Source organism: Daucus carota, chromosome 4 (assembly GCF_001625215.2).
Source record: "Daucus carota subsp. sativus chromosome 4, DH1 v3.0, whole genome shotgun sequence".
Classification (NCBI taxonomy): domain Eukaryota; kingdom Viridiplantae; phylum Streptophyta; class Magnoliopsida; order Apiales; family Apiaceae; genus Daucus; species Daucus carota.
The window spans coordinates 32,149,659-32,170,631 of NC_030384.2; the positions used below are offsets into that span (position 1 = coordinate 32,149,659).

At 35.0% G+C, this 20,973-nt stretch overlaps 3 protein-coding genes across 3 annotated transcripts; 1 reads left to right on the plus strand and 2 right to left on the minus strand.

Annotated features, from left to right (window-relative positions):
* The first annotated feature begins 2,624 nt into the window (after positions 1-2,624).
* LOC108219470 (ABC transporter B family member 1) lies at positions 2,625-8,197 on the plus strand. Its single transcript, XM_017392940.2, has 10 exons — positions 2,625-3,207; positions 3,286-3,340; positions 3,422-3,597; positions 3,736-3,936; positions 4,039-4,298; positions 4,379-4,695; positions 4,817-5,040; positions 5,354-5,727; positions 5,827-6,541; positions 6,798-8,197. The coding sequence occupies exons 1-10, from the start codon at positions 2,773-2,775 to the stop codon at positions 8,049-8,051; spliced, it is 4,011 nt and encodes a 1,336-aa protein (XP_017248429.1). The 5' UTR covers positions 2,625-2,772; the 3' UTR covers positions 8,052-8,197.
* Positions 8,198-9,462: 1,265 nt separating this feature from the next.
* On the minus strand, positions 9,463-11,439 carry LOC108216304 (uncharacterized). The gene is made up of 3 exons (XM_017389031.2): positions 11,155-11,439; positions 10,970-11,032; positions 9,463-9,764 (listed from the first exon to the last, which is right to left on the minus strand). Exons 1-3 carry the CDS (start codon positions 11,349-11,351, stop codon positions 9,662-9,664), a joined length of 363 nt encoding a protein of 120 aa, XP_017244520.1. The 5' UTR covers positions 11,352-11,439; the 3' UTR covers positions 9,463-9,661.
* Positions 11,440-13,180: 1,741 nt separating this feature from the next.
* LOC108216399 (transcription factor-like protein DPB) lies at positions 13,181-20,519 on the minus strand. The gene is made up of 9 exons (XM_017389152.2): positions 19,906-20,519; positions 19,387-19,466; positions 19,217-19,260; positions 16,285-16,347; positions 16,027-16,173; positions 15,776-15,844; positions 15,520-15,618; positions 14,125-14,195; positions 13,181-13,771 (listed from the first exon to the last, which is right to left on the minus strand). Exons 1-9 carry the CDS (start codon positions 20,163-20,165, stop codon positions 13,531-13,533), a joined length of 1,074 nt encoding a protein of 357 aa, XP_017244641.1. The 5' UTR covers positions 20,166-20,519; the 3' UTR covers positions 13,181-13,530.
* Positions 20,520-20,973: the final 454 nt, after the last annotated feature.

Below are 20,973 nucleotides of genomic sequence, written 5' to 3' on the forward strand. Positions count from 1 at the left end.
AATTGACACTCTCACAAATCTGAGAAGATAGGAGAGAAAACTAGCCTCTCACATAAGGAGAGAAAAATCATTACAACACCCTTTTTGATTTTCCTTCGTACATAAATGGATCTTAAAATATAATATATGTCTTATGTATATGATACAAGAGAAGAATTTTATAAAGCTAAAGATAAGAGTGGTTCACAAATATCTTAAGACGTTGATGTGGTATAATCGAACATTAATATTATATATTCATCAAAAAAGATAAGCTAAATGAGATAAATCCTAAAAAAAGTGTTTTTTTTCCTGTGAATGACATTTAAAATCCTATGAATATATAAAAAAATAGATATATTTATTTCTGGACTCACAATATGATTATGTCCTATCATAAGAATGTGCTGACTAGGGTTCATGTCACAGCGGCACGGGCATGCCAGACTGGGCATGCCCTAGGCATGCCAGACTGGGCATGCCCTAGGCATGCCTTTTGTCCATTTGACATGCTTTTTTACTAATTTTTTATATAAATAATAAAATTTATATAAATATTATATCTTATTAATATTGAAAATTTTAAATATAGTCCAACTTCATAGTTAAATTTTTGATAAACTACTAATATAAGTTAATACTGTACTAAGTTCTGTTCCTAATATATACTAACTTTTGTTATATTTGTAAGTGCACTTTAGTATCAATCCTGTAATGATGCAGCAGTTTTTGCTATATTTAATGGAAATGGCATGCCATTTGGGCATGTTTTTTTGTAAAATACATGCCTATAGGCATGCCAATGAGAATTCCCGTGACATGTACCCTAGTGCTGACCCAATATTTTATGCCAACAGTGTAATAAAAACATCACAATATCCCTTTATTTACTCAAAGCTGGACTCGGTTTTGGTCAAACGCCACAATGAGAAATCTACAGGAAGCCAAGTAGTGGTATCATTTTCTTTTCTTTAAGGGCCTGCGCTCATCACCCGTCACTTTCTCCGCCTGTTTCTGTGTTTTCACACAACTGCAATTTAATGCACTGCTACAGAAGTACACAACCTGGTAAAATATACTCCCTCCGTCCTGGTCTTAATAAGAAGCATGCTTTCACTGTTTACAGGCACGTCGAGTCTTTAATGAAATATAGATTCATAATTTTTTTAAAAAAAAATCAAATAAAATTTTAAATATCAAACTTTTATTCGGAAAAAAATTTAAAAAAGTAATATGAAATTATATTTAAGAATTTTAGAAATACGTTAGAAAATAACGTATACAATTTATTGCTACAGAAAGATACGACTCAAGTGGAGACATGGTGATGACTCAAGTGATTTACATATGTATGTGTTGTGGTTCGGATGGGCTTTTATATTTTTGAATAAAATCATGGTCAAAATTATATGTTTTTGATTTAAAAAATGGGAAACTATAATCATAAGCTCTATTTGGGAATTAACGGTTAGTGGATTGAATCAGATATTTTTGGCTAGCTGATTAAAGTACATGTTTTGACTAACGGATTGAATTAGCTCTTTCTCGTAAAACCATTTGGTAAATAGCTTTTTGTCGTAAAACCGTTTGGTAAATAGCTGATTGATTAGTTTTTTTTGCCACAAACCAAAACCTCTAACCCAAAAAGTTCCTCAAAGTAGTTTTTTCAAAATTAACTTTTTGGATCCAAACCTCTATTTCAAATAACTAATTCTAATTAGATTATTAATATGTGTAAGAGGAACCAATTATTATACATTAACAATTGGATTTTTAAAATTTTAAAACCAAACTATTATATCACAAAATGCTTATCAAGATGGGATTCTTTTTATAATACTATAATAATTTTAAAATCATAACCGATAAGGAAGTCTATTTTTTCATAATAGTATAATAAAAAAAATTAAATCATAACCAACATGAAAGTATTTTCATAATAAAATAGTAATAATTATTATTAAATAAAAGGATAACATGTTGATAATCGGTTTTAATTACTTTGGTATGTGGTACTCCTGATTTTCAGCCAAAAGGTGGTTTCGCTTATTAATAAAGAGAATTATTTCATAAATTTTAATTATTTGAGTTTTAAAATTAATATAAATAATTTCGTTGGTGGTTTAAATTTTTTATTGTCTGGATAACTATTACATTACAAAATGCTAACAAATATGAAACTATTTTCATATTGATATAATAATAATAATAACAATAATGATGTTAATAAAATCCTAACCAGTAAGAAAGTTTTTTCATGATAGTAATAATAATATCTATAAGATCTTAATCGATATGAATTTTTTTTTATAATAATATAATGATTATTGTTAAATTAAATAACGATAGGACGATAACGAAATTTTGGTCGTTTGATACGTTTCATGTTTCACTGTGAAATTTTGATATTTTAATATATATTTGATATTTTCAATATTTCACCTAAATGTGATTTCAGATGTAGGAAACTACGTTTTTTGAGAAATGTTATATCAGGGCTGATTTTTAATTTGCAGAGCAAAATAAGTTTGAAAAGACAAAACTAACAGGGAAAAAAAATAATGTGAGGATAATTTCATCTTTTTCTATTCTAGATATAAAAACTCTGCTCTGGAAATAAATTTCCCTTAGTTTTTTGTATAAGTTCTGATACGATTTTTGAAAATATACAAGATCGAAGGTACTTGAAAAATAATAAAGATCTGAAGGTAGATCCTAACATGCGTGTTCAATTGATTTTTATATAAAGGGAGGGCAACTGCAGGTGTGCAAGTATAATCAAATACAGTGAAAATGGCACAAGATCTCGAGGAAGAGAGACAGACTCCTACTGCCAGCCCGAGCAGAATTATTATATCTTCCGCAAGACGTAAATTATTCGAAATCTTAGGATTCGAACTTCCTGTTTCAGCTCCAGGAGCAGGAGAAGGAGGCCCAGATAATATACAAGAGCGTGACAAGAAAAATGAAAAGATTAAGAAAAAAGAAGAAATGGAGGCCAAGGAGACAGATAAAGAGAAGCCTGGTTCAGTGCTTCCTACAGTTAAGTTCATGGAGCTTTTCAGATTTGCAGATAGACTGGACTATGTTCTTATGGTCATTGGAAGTGTGGGAGCTTTTGTGCATGGCTCTGCTTTGCCATTGTTCCTTCGTTTCTTTGCTGATCTTGTCAATTCTTTTGGAGCCAATGCTAATGATCCTGATAAGATGACCCAAGAAGTTGTTAAGGTATATATTTTGTTAATTAATATAATTACATTTTTATACTCAGTATTGTGTTTTTTTTTTATGTTTTTTGTTCTGTAGTATGCATTTTACTTTCTAATAGTCGGAGGTGCAATATGGGTTTCTTCATGGGCAGGTTAGTGATTAATTTTTGTGAATTTGGTTATTTAAAAGTTATTACTATATAGTACTGATGATTTGGAGTTGGATTTTGCAGAGATATCTTGTTGGATGTGGACTGGAGAGAGACAAACGACTAGAATGAGAATTGTGTACCTAGAAGCGGTCTTGAATCAGGATGTTCAATATTTCGATACGGAGGTTCGGACATCGGATGTTGTTTCTGGGATTAATACAGATGCTGTTATGGTACAAGATGCTATCAGTGAGAAGGTCGGTTGAAATAAGGCGAAAAAATAGAAAAGAGAAAACCATGATCAAATTTAGCTTTAGTTATGTGACTTGTGTCTATGAATTATGATCAGTATTATGGGCAATCTAAGTCTTACAGTTAGTCTTTTTTTGGTGCAGTTAGGCAATTTCATACATTATATGGCAACTTTTGCTTCTGGATTCGTTGTCGGTTTTACTGCTGTTTGGCAGTTGGCTCTAGTCACGCTTGCTGTGGTTCCTGTTATAGCTGTAATTGGAGGGGTTCATACGGCTACATTGTCTAAGCTCTCTGCCAAGAGCCAAGAAGCTCTTTCAGAAGCTGGCAATATCGCTGAACAGGTGAGCGACTATGATGGTTTTCTCTGATACTAATTTAAATTTGGCGATAATTTCTGTTTTGTGGATGAAGTTGTGCTAATTATGAAAAATATACGTATACAGAATATAGCTCAAATTCGGACAGTAGTTGCGTATGTTGGTGAATCAAGAGCATTGAAAGCATATTCATCGGCCTTGAAGATCTCTCAGAGGTTCGGATATAAAAGCGGGTTATCCAAGGGATTAGGATTAGGAGCTACATACTTCACTGTTTTTTGTTGTTATGCACTTCTACTCTGGTATGGAGGTTATCTGGTTAGACATCATTACACCAATGGAGGACTTGCCATATCTACAATGTTCTCGGTTATGATTGGTGGAATGTAAGTATCTTCTAATAGTATTGTTACGGCTCCAATTTGATTTATTGTGGCTGAACGAAACAACTTATCTTTCGTTACAGTGCCTTGGGGCAATCTATTCCGAGCATGGCTGCATTTTCAAAGGCTAGAGTTGCAGCTGCCAAGGTCTTTCGGATTATAGACCACAAACCTAGTGTAGAAAAGAACAGCAAATCCGGCTTGGAGCTCGAGACTGTTTTGGGAGAAGTAGAGATAAAGAATGTGGATTTCTCATACCCTGCGAGACCAGATATTCTTGTATTGAACAATTTTTCACTCTGTGTTCCAGCTGGTAAGACCATAGCTTTGGTTGGAAGCAGTGGCTCTGGGAAGAGCACAGTGGTTTCTCTCATTGAAAGGTTCTATGATCCAGCCACGGGTAAGAATAAAAGCAATTTGCTTTGTTGCATCTCTGTAATGCATTTATTAAGCTTTTAAAGGTTAATGCTCTTTTAGTGTTTTGTGAATTGAAATCTTACTAATGGATAGGCGTTGTGCAGGTCAAGTTTTGCTAGATGGTAATGACATAAAGACACTAAAGCTTAAATGGTTAAGGGAGCAAATTGGACTGGTGAGCCAGGAACCAGCTCTGTTTGCTACCTCTATCAAAGAAAACATACTCTTGGGTCGGCCAGATGCAACCCTAGAAGAGATTGAAGAAGCGGCCACAGTTTCCAATGCTCATTCTTTCATCGTCAAGCTCACAAATGGCTACGACACTCAGGTTAACAAATTAGGGTCCTACAATTCTCATCAATTTCAATTTTTAATATGAAATGTGTTAACGTACAATTAAGGTCAACACACAAACAACTTCTATAATCAATTTCTGGACTAAGGAGATGTCTGGTCTCCATGCATCGAATATAGGCACATCATGTCCTTTTTTAATGAATCATGTGTGTATAGAGATAAGTTTTTGCTTCCCAGAAGCAAATACTTGCAATTTCTAGACTAAGATATTACGGTGTTCAGTTTATAAAGTTAATGGTTTTGATAAGTGGTAGAAAATAAGATTAATTTAAATATATTTGCAGGTAGGAGAAAGGGGACTCCAACTCTCAGGTGGACAGAAGCAGAGAATAGCTATAGCAAGAGCAATGCTTAAAAATCCAGCAATCTTGCTTTTGGATGAGGCAACCAGTGCATTAGATTCTGAGTCAGAGCAACTTGTACAAGAAGCGCTCGACCGTTTTATGATTGGGAGGACAACGCTCATCATTGCCCACCGCCTATCAACCATAAGGAAGGCTGATTTAGTTGCTGTACTGCAGCAGGGCAGTGTTACTGAGACTGGAACACATGATGAGCTCTTCGCCAAAGGAGAGAATGGAATCTATGCCAAGCTCATCCGCATGCAGGAAATTGCTCATGAGACTGCAGTCAATAATGCAAGAAAGAGTAGCGCAAGGTAGTCATAAAACTGAAACCTCAGTTAAGTAATTCCGAACCTACAATGCTCCTGAGGATTGCAGTTATTGATTGACAATTCGACATGATATTTTTGCAGGCCTTCTAGTGCAAGAAACTCCGTGAGTTCACCTATAATGACCCGGAACTCCTCTTATGGCAGGTCACCATATCTCCGTCGGTTATCTGATTTCTCTAACTCTGACTTTAGCCTATCCATGGATACATCGTATCCCAGTCATCACCTTGAAAAACTTCCATTTAAGGAGCATGCTAGTTCCTTTTGGCGCCTTGCCAAGATGAACTCCCCTGAATGGATTTATGCTTTGGTTGGTTCTGTAGGTTCAGTTGTCTGTGGCACCATCAGTGCCTTCTTTGCTTATGTTTTGAGTGCTGTGCTAAGTGTTTATTACAGTCAAGACCATGCTTACATGATAAAAGAAATTGAAAAATATTGCTACCTCTTGATTGGAGTCTCATCAGCTGCACTAATCTTTAACACAATGCAGCATTTTTTCTGGGATATCGTGGGAGAAAATTTAACAAAACGTGTAAGAGAGAAAATGCTGGAAGCAGTGCTGAAAAACGAAATAGCTTGGTTCGATCAGGAGGATAACGAGAGCTCCACAGTTGCTTCAAGGCTGGCTCTTGATGCCAATAATGTCAGATCAGCCATTGGGGATCGTATTTCAGTGATCATGCAGAACTCGGCGCTCTTGCTAGTTGCATGCACAGCAGGGTTTGTTCTGCAGTGGCGCCTTGCCCTTGTTCTCATGGCTGTTTTCCCCATTGTTGTTGCAGCTACAGTTTTGCAGGTCTGATTTTGCAGCTATATTCCTTAAACTTTAATATTAGACTAACATTTGGTCCAATCATCCCTTTCAAAAACCATTAATTTGCTTTTCAAAAACCAACTTATTCATTTCGTTTTTCTATATGTTATTTTATTTTAATTTGAATTGCAATCTTAGTTATGAATATGCCGAAAATGTTGCTGTTTCCAACATTAGTTTACTACTGCAATATCACTCGAGAGAAAATCTGAAAGGTCGCCTTATGTAATTTCAACAGAAAATGTTCATGGAAGGATTTTCTGGAGACTTGGAAGCCATACATGCCAAAGCCACACAATTAGCTGGTGAAGCTGTGGGAAATTTAAGGACTGTTGCTGCTTTCAATTCAGAATCCAAAATTGTGGCACTTTATGTCTCTAACCTCCAAGCGCCATTGCGTCGTTGTTTCTATAAAGGACAGATTGCTGGGAGTGGATATGGAATTGCACAATTTCTACTTTATGCTTCATATGCTGTTGGTCTTTGGTATGCCTCCTGGCTGGTAAAGCACGGGATCTCTGATTTCTCAAAGACTATCCGGGTATTTATGGTTCTGATGGTCTCAGCCAATGGTGCAGCTGAAACACTAACACTAGCTCCTGACTTCATCAGGGGTGGCCGAGCCATGCAATCCGTCTTCGACCTCATTGATCGCAAAACTGACATTGAACCGGATAATCCAGATTCTAGTTTCATCCCTGATACTATTCGTGGAGACGTGGACCTAAAACATGTGGATTTTGCTTACCCCTCCCGCCCTGATATATTAGTGTTCCGTGACCTTTCTCTTCGTGCTCGAGCTGGCAAAACTCTTGCCCTTGTCGGTCCAAGTGGATGTGGAAAAAGTTCAGTCATTGCCCTGATACAGAGATTCTACGAACCATCATCTGGACGGGTTATGATTGATGGAAAGGACATCCGAAAGTACAATTTGAAGTCACTGCGACGCCACATTGCAGTGGTGCCTCAAGAGCCGTGCCTCTTCGCCACCACCATTTATGAAAACATAGCTTATGGACATGAATCAGCAACCGAAGCTGAGATAATTGAATCAGCAACACTTGCCAATGCCCATAAGTTCATCTCTTCATTACCCGATGGCTATAAAACTTTTGTGGGCGAAAGAGGGGTTCAATTATCTGGAGGACAGAAGCAAAGAATTGCTATTGCTCGCGCTTTCACAAGGAAAGCAGAGCTCATGCTACTAGACGAAGCCACGAGTGCACTCGATGCAGAGTCTGAAAGGAGTGTGCAGGAGGCTCTTGAGCGTGCTTGCTCAGGAAAGACCACAATTGTGGTTGCACACCGCCTCTCTACGATAAGAAATGCCCATGTCATTGCAGTGATAGACGACGGAAAAGTGGCAGAACAAGGTTCTCACTCTCATCTAATCAAAAACTACCCTGACGGATGTTACTCGCGTATGATACAGTTGCAGAAGTTTTCCCACGTACAGGTTGCCTTAAACATAGCATCCACCTCAGGCTCCTAGAACTTAAATTTTCATAATATTTGTCAGTAATGTAGTATAGTTCATGTAACTAGAAGTACATAATTATTTACCACAATCTATGTCCTTGAATTCAATCTTCCATGTGTGTAGTTGCAATGAAATGGCTAGTAAACTTGTTTAGTTCTCATCTTTGGTTCTGAAATTATAAAAGTCTGAAGCAGGGGTGAATCGGCCTAAAAAAGGGTTGGTTAATCGGCCTAAAAATGGGTTGGGTTGGGTTAGCGGGTTGAACGGGTCTATGTTCACCCAGACTCTGAAGCACAATCACAATGAAAAAAATCTACGAGACTTGGATAGTGTTGACAAGTGGGGAGCAACATTATTAACTTTGGGAAGCTGATAATACTTGCACATGGAAGAAAAGTACTTGGGAAGAGTTGAAATAGAGACATAACAAGAACTTAGGCACTGCCTAACTCGCGTCTCTTCTTCTCGACCACTTCCTTACCTTGTAGCTTTTCGTTTGTAAACTTAGATAATTATTATTGACGTTGAAGATAATAATTATACAAAATACTATTTGTGATTTTTGATAGGATAATAATTATCCTTGGAATTTTTCAGTCAGTTTCATCAAATATCCTTTATACGGCTCGACAGATACTTCCACTCAGCCCACTTCGATTGATTCTCATGGAAAGCTAAAAGTTAAAGCAGGTGCGAACATACATGGTGGGGAGACTCTCACTGCTCAAGAGATTTTTAAAGCTCTAGCACCATCTTGTGGTAGCTAACTTTTTATTGAGTTAGACTTGTAATTATTTATCAATACATCAAAATTCTAGAAAAAGCTTCCATCTTTTTCAATAAAAAACACTACTGTGTTGATCCAAGGATATAAAAAGCCCAATCCAAGTTGCAACATTTTTTTATCAAGGAGACAAGCTCTTGGTTAGAATTTCAAAAAAAAAAACTGGCAAATATTTCTTTTCATAAATAACTTATTAATATATCCAAACAAATAGGATGTGAAACACTGAAACTGAGCCCATGAAATACTATTTAAAATCTCTCATTTCTCGACCACAATGCAAAGAAATAGGATGTGAAACCGAGTCCCAAAAAATACCAAGTAAAACCTCTCATTTCTCCACCGTAACGATTTGCTTGTTTGCCTGGCAAGTACCATTAGCCACTGGTGTACAATAGATACAGTAACACAATGTGAAAACTAATTCTGTTATAGGCAGCAACATCAATCACTTAAAAATATAATGATATGCTCCTAACTACTAAACCGCAACCAGTCTGCATAAACTTCACCTCTAAACTAATTCTGTTATAGGCAGCAACATCTGCTCCAAAGCCCCAACTAGTGTACATAAACTTATTAATATTTCGTTATTATGCTTATACTCTAATGATTTTACAGTATTGACAACAAGCATAATAATACAAAAAAAAAATAAATTAAAATCTACTATCAGCATACAGCAAAAATAAACTCAACAGAACACGAGATTTAAAGATCAACATTTGTTTCCACTAATATTTAAATTCTTACAAACATACTAAACACATCAGTTCAAGTATCTATGGGATTCTGCAGCTCGGTAACAAAATCCACAACCACTAAATAATCGGGAAGCTCACATTGACATAAGCTTCGGCCCATTATCTGGCATTCCCATGCCAGCAGCTAGGTCAGCATCTAGCTGAGTGTGTGGTGCAGGTCCAGCCATTATCTTCAAGCTGCATATACATAATAGTTGAGCAGTATTAGTATTCCAATAGAGTACTCTTTCTTTGCTAGAAATCAGGAAGTGAATACTGCAAATAATTTGACTGGACAAACTTGTAGCTTGCAGTAAGGCTGATGCTGAACAAGGCATCACCAAATTGATTTATATATGCTATAATTTATGTGCCGCCAGCTGCCTAGCAGCCCACAAACTGCCTCTAGCTACCATACTCATCCACCACAACAGCCACCAAACAGCAGAGTTCCTACAGTTTTTAAATTTACTCCCATTACCCTTCACTCGAACCTTCTGTCAAATAATTATCCTTAACTATTATCCTATGGAATTTTCCAACTCAACCCCAACAATTTGTCAAAACTACAAGACATGTCTTCTTATTCATATCCTCAAGTTTCAAGTGTTGCAACTTGACGGATTACTTTGTGCTATTATAGGCATCCTTAAACAATCAGATTCATATATTCCAACTATTGGGAAGCCATTGATAGATACAAAGAACTGAAGATAGAACATGAACAATTGTATAACGAGTACTAATAAATATATGAGGAATCAAGTGAAATTCTTTGAAGAGTTATGCATCGGGTCTAAATTACCTTGTATTGTGGGGAATCGAGTTTGAGAACTTTAAGTTATATTATAGATAGATGAGAACACTTTGGGAGATAATTTAGATGTATGAGTTGATGAAAAACTCTTTCATCATCAAATTGAATATCATACATGTAGAAGTTAATGATTTGAAGTCGCTCCTTAAGGATGTCAAATATAGTTTTAAGCAACTCACATCACTTTAATATTCCCCAATGGTTTTACAAAGTCAAACATGTAACTGATAAATCTCGATGGCTTTGTTCAAGGATTATGAATTCTTTCCACTAAAGATATATAGATAAAATCCTAAAAATTCACCACTTCATAACACCCTCAAATTAATTTGTTGATATCACTAGATAGATGTTTTGAAATCCCAAAAAAGAGATTCGTAATTAAAAATCAACAGGTTATATAATCATTAGTCAAACACCTATAAACTTGACAATGCAAAACAATCCAATAGCTCTTCAAATAAACAGAGAACATCATAACACATCTTCTCAACTTATATAAATTCCTAGAAAAAAGCTTACAACTTTGTTCATATATTCACGAAGTGAGGCATACTTTTAAGCAACAAAAAGGACAAAAACATACCGCTTCCTATGCTTCTTGGTCTTGAAATGTTCATCTCGTACCGTCACATTAGCAAAATATCGGCTGAAAATCAAATAACAAAGGAATTCAAGAAACATAATTCAATAGCATATATCAACGAAAAATACAAAGGCGGATAGTAATTAAATAACAAAATAAAAAAGAATAACAATAAAACAATTTACTCGCAGTGAAGGCAGTAGTATTGACCCATTCCAGGAAGGTCCTCGTCAAGAGGCAACGGCTTGGCTGCATCCGGGTCGGACTTTTTAAGCTCGTCATAAACGGCGTCGTCGCCTTTAAGTTCGAATTTTTCGCGACGGAATTGCTTGTGTGAGTATCTGCGCTTCTTTACCTTTCTATGTGGACACTTCCCTCCCATTGCGCCCCTTTTAGTTTATTTAGGGTTTCAGAGTTTTCACTTGTGTAAAACCCTAAAATAAGAGAGGGACGACGAGTGTGCGCGAATTTGTGTGTAAACTGAGAGTTTGAGGCTCTGTTTTGGGCCGTTTCAAGATTTTTTGCTTTGTGCTTAAACTAATTAGTTGACCCACTACATAATGTTGGCCCAAACTCCAAATTGTCTAGTCTAGCTAAATAAACTAGTTAAAAGACCAGAAATTCATTATTTCCTTTAAAGAAAAAAACACACAAGTTCCCCATTTATTTATCTTTTGGGGGTAATGTTCGAGAAAGAGCCTATACTTAAAAAAAAAAAAAAATCTTTGAAAGTGGTAAGCTTCTGCCACAGAATTTTAAATTTTAAATAAATTTTTAGGATGTAAATCTGAATATACGTTTTTTGCATTGTTGTACTCAAAAATAATTTCAAAAATATAATACATAAATACAATATTTTTTTCATGTGCAATTCTGTTACAAAATCCTAATTAATACTAGAAATAAGGCTAAGGGTGTGAGTGGAATATGACGCTTTACCAAATCTCTTCTTATTTTGTCTAGAATAATAAAAAAAGGAGACATTTTTTTTTTGAATAAACCGTACTTGCATTAAATAGAATCATAGATATAAATTATATAAATTTAGAATTTCAAAAATATAAATTATATCATATATATAAATAGTTTTTTTTAATTATTATGTAATCTTAATCGTTTATCAAATAATAAGATTTAACCGTTCGTATTTATTCTGCAATATTATACCAAAAAATCAAATTATTTCTTTTATACTTATTATATATAATAATATAATAATATTTCGTATTTATTTTACGGTACTATATCAAATAATTAAACTATCATCTTTAAATTTATTATATATAAGAATATAATAATGAGCATCTAAGTAGACTAATAAAAAATCTTAAGTTCTTCTTGATTCTTTTCTATCTTTCAGAAACCTCAAGGTAACTTTTATCTTATTTCAATAAATAAAGATATCATTTTCTTTTATTTATCCACCACTTTCTCTTCTCTTTGAGTTTATATATTAATAAAATACGAGAACAAAGATTATTATTAGAGTTCTTTCTCGATAATGACAATATACATTGATGAATTGAATCAGAATATAATATTTGAATCATGAAATGTATTTGCTTTCATAAATGATTATCATCTAATCTAATCGCCAGACATGCTAGATAACCTCGGAAACATAGATAATAACATATTAATGTTTGAGAATAAAACATATTCTCTAATCACCTCTAATCCAGAATAAAATTTTCACTCCATTCTTCATTCATTTCATTTCATCAAAGTGAACACAATTTTACGATCCCGAGAGAAAGAATTTTTCAAAACAATTCTATTTAAGATAATTGTATACTAATTGGATGCCGGTCTTGATCTTTTGAAATGTATTATTAGAAGTCACACTCTTAAAAATGTACTCCTTCCGTTTTCTTTTTAGAATTTCCCATCAAATTCTTTATATTTTAAAACTTACCAAAAATAATTGATGAGTCCCACCAATTCCCCATCTTTTTCGCTTTTTACACTACTTTCACTCCACTATCTCCCTCTTATACATTAAAAATCAATAGATCCCACTAATTCACCTACTTTTCTTTTACACAATTCAGTGAGACGGAGAGAGTACTAAAATGCACAAACTCGCTAAAAACTGTATATCTAATATTATATTTAAAACTCAACCGGAAAACTGTGGGAGATGCTCACACATTCAACTATTTTCTTTCAAATCTATTGAAATGTGTTTAGAGTCTGATAAAGCGATGATAATTGACAAACCAGCTCGATTTCTTCAGTATAAAATAAGTAAATTCTCTGCATATCTAACAATCCCGCAAATAGCATTCTGTGCTGCTACATCCAGAGCCAAAGAACGAAAGGGTATAATAGCTACGGATTACAGATATGTAAACAAAACATCTACCAGGACCTGAGCCCCTCCCAATATTTTAAAACTACAAACCAAAATCTGAACCTCCTTAGCAGGGGCCAACATGTATTATGGGAAAATTAAAAAAAAAAAGGCAGATGTAAGGAGGGCGGCCCACTTTCGACAATATAGCTACATAATTTACATCATGATGGAAGCAAGATGGTTTCCTAGCATTCAACTTGGGAGACTAATGTTCATGCTTAACACGTGCCTTGATTATTCCAGGAAGTGGAGGCGAGGTGGGAGTTCTACTCATCGGTAAACTTAACATAGACGGGTGACTGATTTCAGGCTGGTACATATTGGGCATGCTCGAGCTTTCACCTCTATCTCCAGGGCCATCGTGTTCCACATTATCGCCTTGTGGTCTTTCACAAAATTTCATAGCCTTGAGAACGTAATTGTCATCATGGAGCTCAAAAGGGGTGCTGCATTAGTACAAATTTCATAATGAGGAAGTCTGGAAAAATATTTGTAATACAAAAGAAACAGTTTACTGCGCTTGGTATATCAGAGTTCAGACTACTACAAAGTTACAGAAGGCAATGACCATAACTCAATAATAAACATATTCATTATACAAAATAGAACTAATAATATGAGCTGAATACTGAATCTTATAATGGCTGCATCTTCTTGTTATTCTCTTCTCATGCAATATATGTAGACAGATTTTCCTAAATTACATCACATACAAAACACAGACGCACACACAATAGAAACCTCACATCGTGTCTCCACCGAGAACAATATGATACGTATATGTTTCCATGCGACTTACCTATTGAAGTCAAAGTGCACCAGCTGCATATCTTCTGATATTTCCACCTCTACAGTGGCATGAGGCCGGGTCTAAAGTTTCAAAAGCGAAAAAGGATGAGAACAGTGAACAGTTGCTATGATATGATCAGAAATGCACGGAAATGAGAAACAACCATTATGGCTGGTCATACTCCTTTAGCTCTTTTTATGTGATGCTTAATAAGAGATCATAGATACTATACATAAAATATCATAGGTAATATATATATATATAAATATTTAGAAATGTTTCTTTATGCGTAAAAAAAACATTATTGTATGTGTTTCTTGAAAATATTTGCACATTTTATATGTACATGCATGTGTCATTGTTTATAAATATATGTTTAAGGTCCGATGTAGTCAAAGGCTCCGTTTAAAAAGATAGACATAGAGTCAGGTTTTTCTTAAATGTGGGTGGACGTAGCGGAGGCACTATATTAAGAGCGCGTTAAACGTTTAAAGCAGTATACAAATACATTATTCTTTGCACATTAATCTTCTTCATAGGGATGTATAACTTCTCTCTGCTTTCTTAGTCATGTGCTTCCTGCCATGCTTTCTTATGTGTTTATTGCAATTGTTGTATATCACCATTGTTTGTGCTTATATGTAATACTAATTAGTGCTTCCTACACAATTTATATGTTTTCACAATTAATTTATGTCACTCCGTCCGTCCCGGTGAATTATATATGCACTGCTAGTACTTAATGGAGTTGTCTCGCTTCTATTTAAAAAGATGTCAAACAGTCTTTTTCTGTTTTAATTGCAATGTCACATATGGATATTGTTTGGTTAATTTGTGACAATAGAGGTTTAGTTTTATTATGTAAATGGAAGTTATTAGTTTGAAAAATCAGGTCTTTACACAATATCAATATAGAAAATGAGATCCTAATCTAGTGATCTCATAATGACCAAAGTACATATATACTGAAACAGTTGATCACATCATCTCATCAAGACTATAGCCGCAACGTAGTAAGGTGTTTCGGTTAGAATCGTACCGGAATTAGTCCCCACTAGATGCTTTTGCATTTACATTCATATCCCTTTGGCAACTTATAATTAAATAAAATAAATAGAATAATCATATCAAACATGCTTCACAACTTAATCTGACTTAAAGTGTAATAAAACACAACTATAGAGACATTAATGTAGAAGACAACACAGGGATGGACATGTTGAGGATTTGCAATGCTATTGATTGGTTATACACTTATACTAGATAATAGAAATAATTAAATATGAAATTAAGTCCTAAATGAACTGTCATTAAGATTTTTACTTCGAGACCCTCTAAAAATAAGTAAAAAAAACTTATGCCAAATTGAAGTACAAATAAGAGTATCAAGATAATCATATCTACCTGCACCAGTATGAAAGGTAAAGCCACTCCTCCACTAGGAGCATTTCCTGAGCTGTATAATTGCTCATTCCGTTGTATAAGGTTTTGTAGACCTACATACTTTGAGGAAGGAATATGACTCTTTGTAATTAAACTAATATCAACCGTAAACGATAAAAATATGTTCAATGCATAATGCAATAAAGAAAGTAGCATGTTGCTTTCAGCCGAGGATGTAAAAGTAGCAGTCAGAAAAACAATACTAAATGGGTCTTACTTGGTCCTCTAGTTCTTTCAAATATGCTGTTTTCTTGTCAACTTTGCTCTTCAATCCAAGACGTTCACTCTGCAAATCAAATAGAGTATTAATACTTGAAATTTGAAATTCTCTTTGTTTTTGCTTAGGCTTACTTTTTTCCTTGCAAGTCAACAATAATGTTACAAATGAAAATCTATTTTTCAATAAGACACAATATGTAATCTGGGGGGGGGGGCGAGGAAGAAAGTCAATGAACAAGATATAGAGACCTTTAATTCTTCAATATCATTCAAGCTAGTCCGTGGCAGACCCCTCCACTGTATTTCCTTTTTGTCTTTGGAAATAATATCCATAGCCATGAGAACATTTAGAGCATCATATACCCTTCGACGAATGTTTTTTTCATCATATTGTTGCTGTGATGTACCAATAGATCAACTTTACACAATCCTCTAAAGTTGACATTTGAATTCCAGATAATAATATGAAAAAAATTGCATTTACAATAGCCTCTTGCTGTGACAAACCTGATCTGGAGATGACAGATTATTGCCAGGGTCAGAAAATTCAGCTACAAGTTCATCGGCAACCTGCAAAAGTTATATATGTTCAGATAATTCTTCCTACAGTAGTTCTTCATAAATCATTGGTCAAAACAATGTATGAGATTAACACATACTAGGCCGAAAAAGGTTGGTAGGAATGAATTAGAGAAGACGACACACAAAATCAATCGTAAAAAACACCAGGTATTTCGGGACTCATTCTAGCACTCATGAGTCATGAGAAAACTCTAACTTTAAAGAGAGAGGGAGTTGGGGGGAGCAGAGACAGAGAGATCAGATATTTTTCTCCGATCCTGTCAACAAGACCAAACCAGTCCAAAGCAAAATCCTCAAACAAGTCCTTGAACCTCAACCAGACTTTCAAAGGATCATACATGTAAATGTGTGCATTTCTATATGTTGCAACATAATAGTTTCACAAAGAAAATATAATGGGTTATATAAGCTATCTGCCTATCCAACTCGTTTAAAAAGGGTTCAGCGCAAGTAATGAGCAATCGACTCCCATATATGTCAACTGCATTAATTTATTTATCTGTGCATGTTGTTTTTCCGGAAAACATCAACGGCAAACTCAGTACATAAATTAACAAGTACGTAAGTGCACTAGTGATGGGGAGCAAACGAGTTAAGAAATTGATTATTATTTAATTTATGTTATAATATATGAACGGAACTGATAGTAATCTATTAAAAAGTTATTATTAGATACACAGATTATCATAAATATTATAGTGGTGGAGTAACAAAAAGAGTTGTCCTTATAGCAGTAAATTAGTATTAGAATCATACATTTATCTGAAGTAGTTTTCTTACTATAAGGAATAAGGATCCTCCTCTCCTGTACAAGGAAATGTAATCTTTTATGATATTGAGATTTTTCTCAGGTTGCGGTCCAAACACCAAATTCCCTTGTGCAGTTAGTGAATCAGGGAGTGGTTCTTCTGCCTAATTCTATCCTTTTTAGTGCTCATCTCATAAATTCTTGTTCTAAATTTGTGTTCGGTATGATCTAGCCTGCCCTACCACCCTTTTATGTTCAAATGACCAAAAGAAAAGAATTGGGATTAATTAAGTCATTCTTAAGTCCGCCGTCTGTCTCGGATCCTATCTGATTGTAGTTTAAAGCAGGCCTCAAGTAAGAAGTACATAGTTTTGCTCTTACCCATTTAAGTTGGAAAACACTGACTTTGAACCAACCCAAATCTACACTATGTACTTGCATATGGATGTCTCCCATTTCTTTAGAAGTAAGTTAAACCCTCATTTCCATGATAGTACGCATAGTACACAAAGTGTGCAAGCACAAAACAAATCTAAGTTATCTGATTTTGTTCTGACATTCCATATACTTTGTTGTAGAATTTCCAATTGATTTTGCAAGAAAGCACACCTATTTTCCTTTTTATGCCACAAGACATTTAACTCAGGACTCAAAAGACTATGCTTGTAACATCCCACATCGATTAGAATGAGGGTGCTTTTATATGCCTTAAACACCCTCATTCTCATCAACGTGGGATGATACAAAGCTAATAAGCATCTTACACATCTCCAAGAACAGATTTCATTATTCTTCCTCCAACTTGAGTTTGGAGAAAGTGTGTATTTGGCTCTTTCTCAAGAATTCATCCAAAAGTACAAACCAAACATAACCACTATATCGCGATCCCTAGTGTAAGATTAGGGTCTAGGAGGGTAAGATGTATGCAAACTTACTAACTTATTTCCATTCCTAAGGATGAAGATATTATTTCCAAGAAGAACCCGGATAATAAATGTTGAGTACGAAATAAAAGTAACAAGCATGCATACTAATATAGTATAGAAAAGAGAGATTATTCCCGAATAGAAGATAAACAAGATACTATAATAGAATTCCCAAACCCAATGTTACCGGCGCACCTTGGACCACCTTAAACTACAGCAAAAACCAAAAACCAACTACTCTTATACAACACCTCCAAGAACTCCTAACTGAGGTCATGTCTTCATTGAGGTTTAAGGCCCTACCGGCATCACTCTTAAGTGAGTAATAGAGAGAACCATTTGAGGATTTTCCTGACAAGATGTATCCACAAGTCCATCTAAACATTTTTGATTTCTACACTTCCAACTTTAGGGCCTCCTTCAATGCCCAACGTTAACATCACAACATAGCCGGTCTGATCTGATAGCTTCCCTATAGAATTTTTCTTTCAGCTTAACGGATATTTTTGTCACACAACACCCTGGTTGTGTCACCTTTGTGGCAGGCTAGCCGCCCTTCACTTTAACCGACCTGACCTGACTTGATATGGTATGTGAATCATCATCTTTTTTCTTTATGAATGATAAATCCTGAACATCTCAAAGACTTAAAATTTCAGATTTACCCTAACCTATTATTTCAGAAGTGTGTCCACAAATCATTTTTTGTATGTGAACAGTATAAATTTGAAAAAAAAAATGAGAATTTGGAAAATTTTGAGTCAAAAGATTGAGGTAAATTATTCAGATACTTTTAGCCTTGATTTGCCAACAAAAAGAAATATCCAAACAACCCCAAAATCCAGCATAAGCCGATACTTGGATCATAAAATTGTAAATAAGTGGCCTCTAAATCTCACCGAACTACTTCTAGATTCACTTGGTACTTAAAAAGCAGTACTAGTTTTGTAACTAATGCTACACCATGATACATGTCAACGATCTTGTGTGGATACTCTCTAGATAAAATGTACCAATAGCAGTAAAATTATCTATTCGAGGAAACCCCTCCTGCAAAAGATGAGTCATGTAATGATATACAATCCAGCCATCTATTTACAACTATTTCGAATTCAAAATATTTAAGATAGTCAATTTGAATCCAACTTTACACCATGAAAAAGTAATCCAAAATTCAGCTGACCTCATTATAAGTGGTTCTGCCCTTGCTCTCCACTTTCTCGCACACTATACACAAAAAAGGTCAAGTCATTATTCAGTACTAAATTTTTTGATTAAGCATCCTGTGCATACTAAATCAATATCAATAATATTTAAATACTGAGACAATATATTTGATGTTTATTCAAAAACCTTTCATGCTAAACTGGCGAAGTCCTCTGCCACTCTTATCCCCGCCAACAGCACGCTGTCCTCTCTTTTTCTTCTTATTACTGTTTTGGAAAGGTGATTAATCATACCACGGAAAAAACAAAATCAGTAAGCAAGATAATAATCAAATACACTGCTCATCAACAACTTTCTAACACAGTATGAATCTATAGTATATCAGTTCCAAACCTACATAGCAATAACTTGCTGTTATCATAACTATCTTACTAGGTATGTCAATTTCATATCATAAAAACAAAAAAAAGGGCAAACAGAAATTAACCCTAATCATCAACCAAATTGCACAAATTTACTAATCACTAAAGCCCTTTAATTACCCACAAACCTCCCCACCTTCGAGTCTCGAGTTTCCCCCAAATTCACCACAATTATACATAAACCAAGTTGTCCTAACACATAATTACTCAACCCCACCAGCTAATCACAAACACACACAATTACAAATTTATATACAACAGTTAGATAGGTACAGAGACATACCCAACATCTAATTGAGATCCAGCCTCATCCCCAGCAGCATGAATATCAAGATGATTCAGCCTCAAAAAAGTATTTTCACTTCCTGGGGTGGTTGCAACCGCCGCCGGCGCCGCCTCCATCCGGCTAGAAGGGGACCCCACACTGCCACTAGTCGACACCGATTGGGCAGAGCCAGTGGTCCCCCACGACCTAGTAGCTCCTCCCCTTGATGGGTTCTTCTCACCATTACTTTTACTATTGTTATTCATACCACTAACCATTAAAATACGAATTCTCCACCAAAATTCGAACTTTAAAATCTGGGGTTTCAAGATTTTATGTGTACACAAAGATTGTAAGTATAATCAGAGGCGGCTGAGGTGATTCTAGAAGACTGGTTGGTGTCTGCAATACAGATGAACAAGTGAAGAAGATGAGAATTAAAGATTAATTTTAATTATTTTATTAAAAATGTGGATTCTTTGTGTGTGATGTAGGCATTGGTTTGGTCTTACGAAAGGAGGGAAATTATAACGTGAAGGATTATTTGATATCTCTGCGGGTTGTATTTTTATCGTAGAAAAAGAGGGAAAATCAAACTAATTCCTAATGTCGTGTTTGGTTCTCCCAAACAGAACTTCGTGTTACCAGCAAAACAGGTGCTAAATGTTAATGAAAGCCAAAGGCAACCTTCGAGTTTTTCAGGATTAATACCTTTTTAACCCCTAAGGTTTGCATTGATATACACATCAGTCACTAGACTTTCGAAATCGGTTTTAATCACTGAAGTTATGTAACAAGATACTCCCTCCGTCCCCTTGAGTTGTATACATTGGGGGACGGGGACGCGGCACGGACTTTAATGCTCATGCAAAATGTAGTTGTGTAATTTATTTTTAAAATTTTTCTTTTCTGAATTAAAGTTTGGATGTTATATTTTTATACAGAAAAAAAAAATCTCAAAAATAAGTTACGGAACTATATTTTATAAGAGTATTGAAATGCGTGTCGAGCAGTTAAAAAGAAACGTATAGAATCAAATGGGACAGAGGGAGTAAGATGAATGTAAATGTAAAAATATTAAAAAGT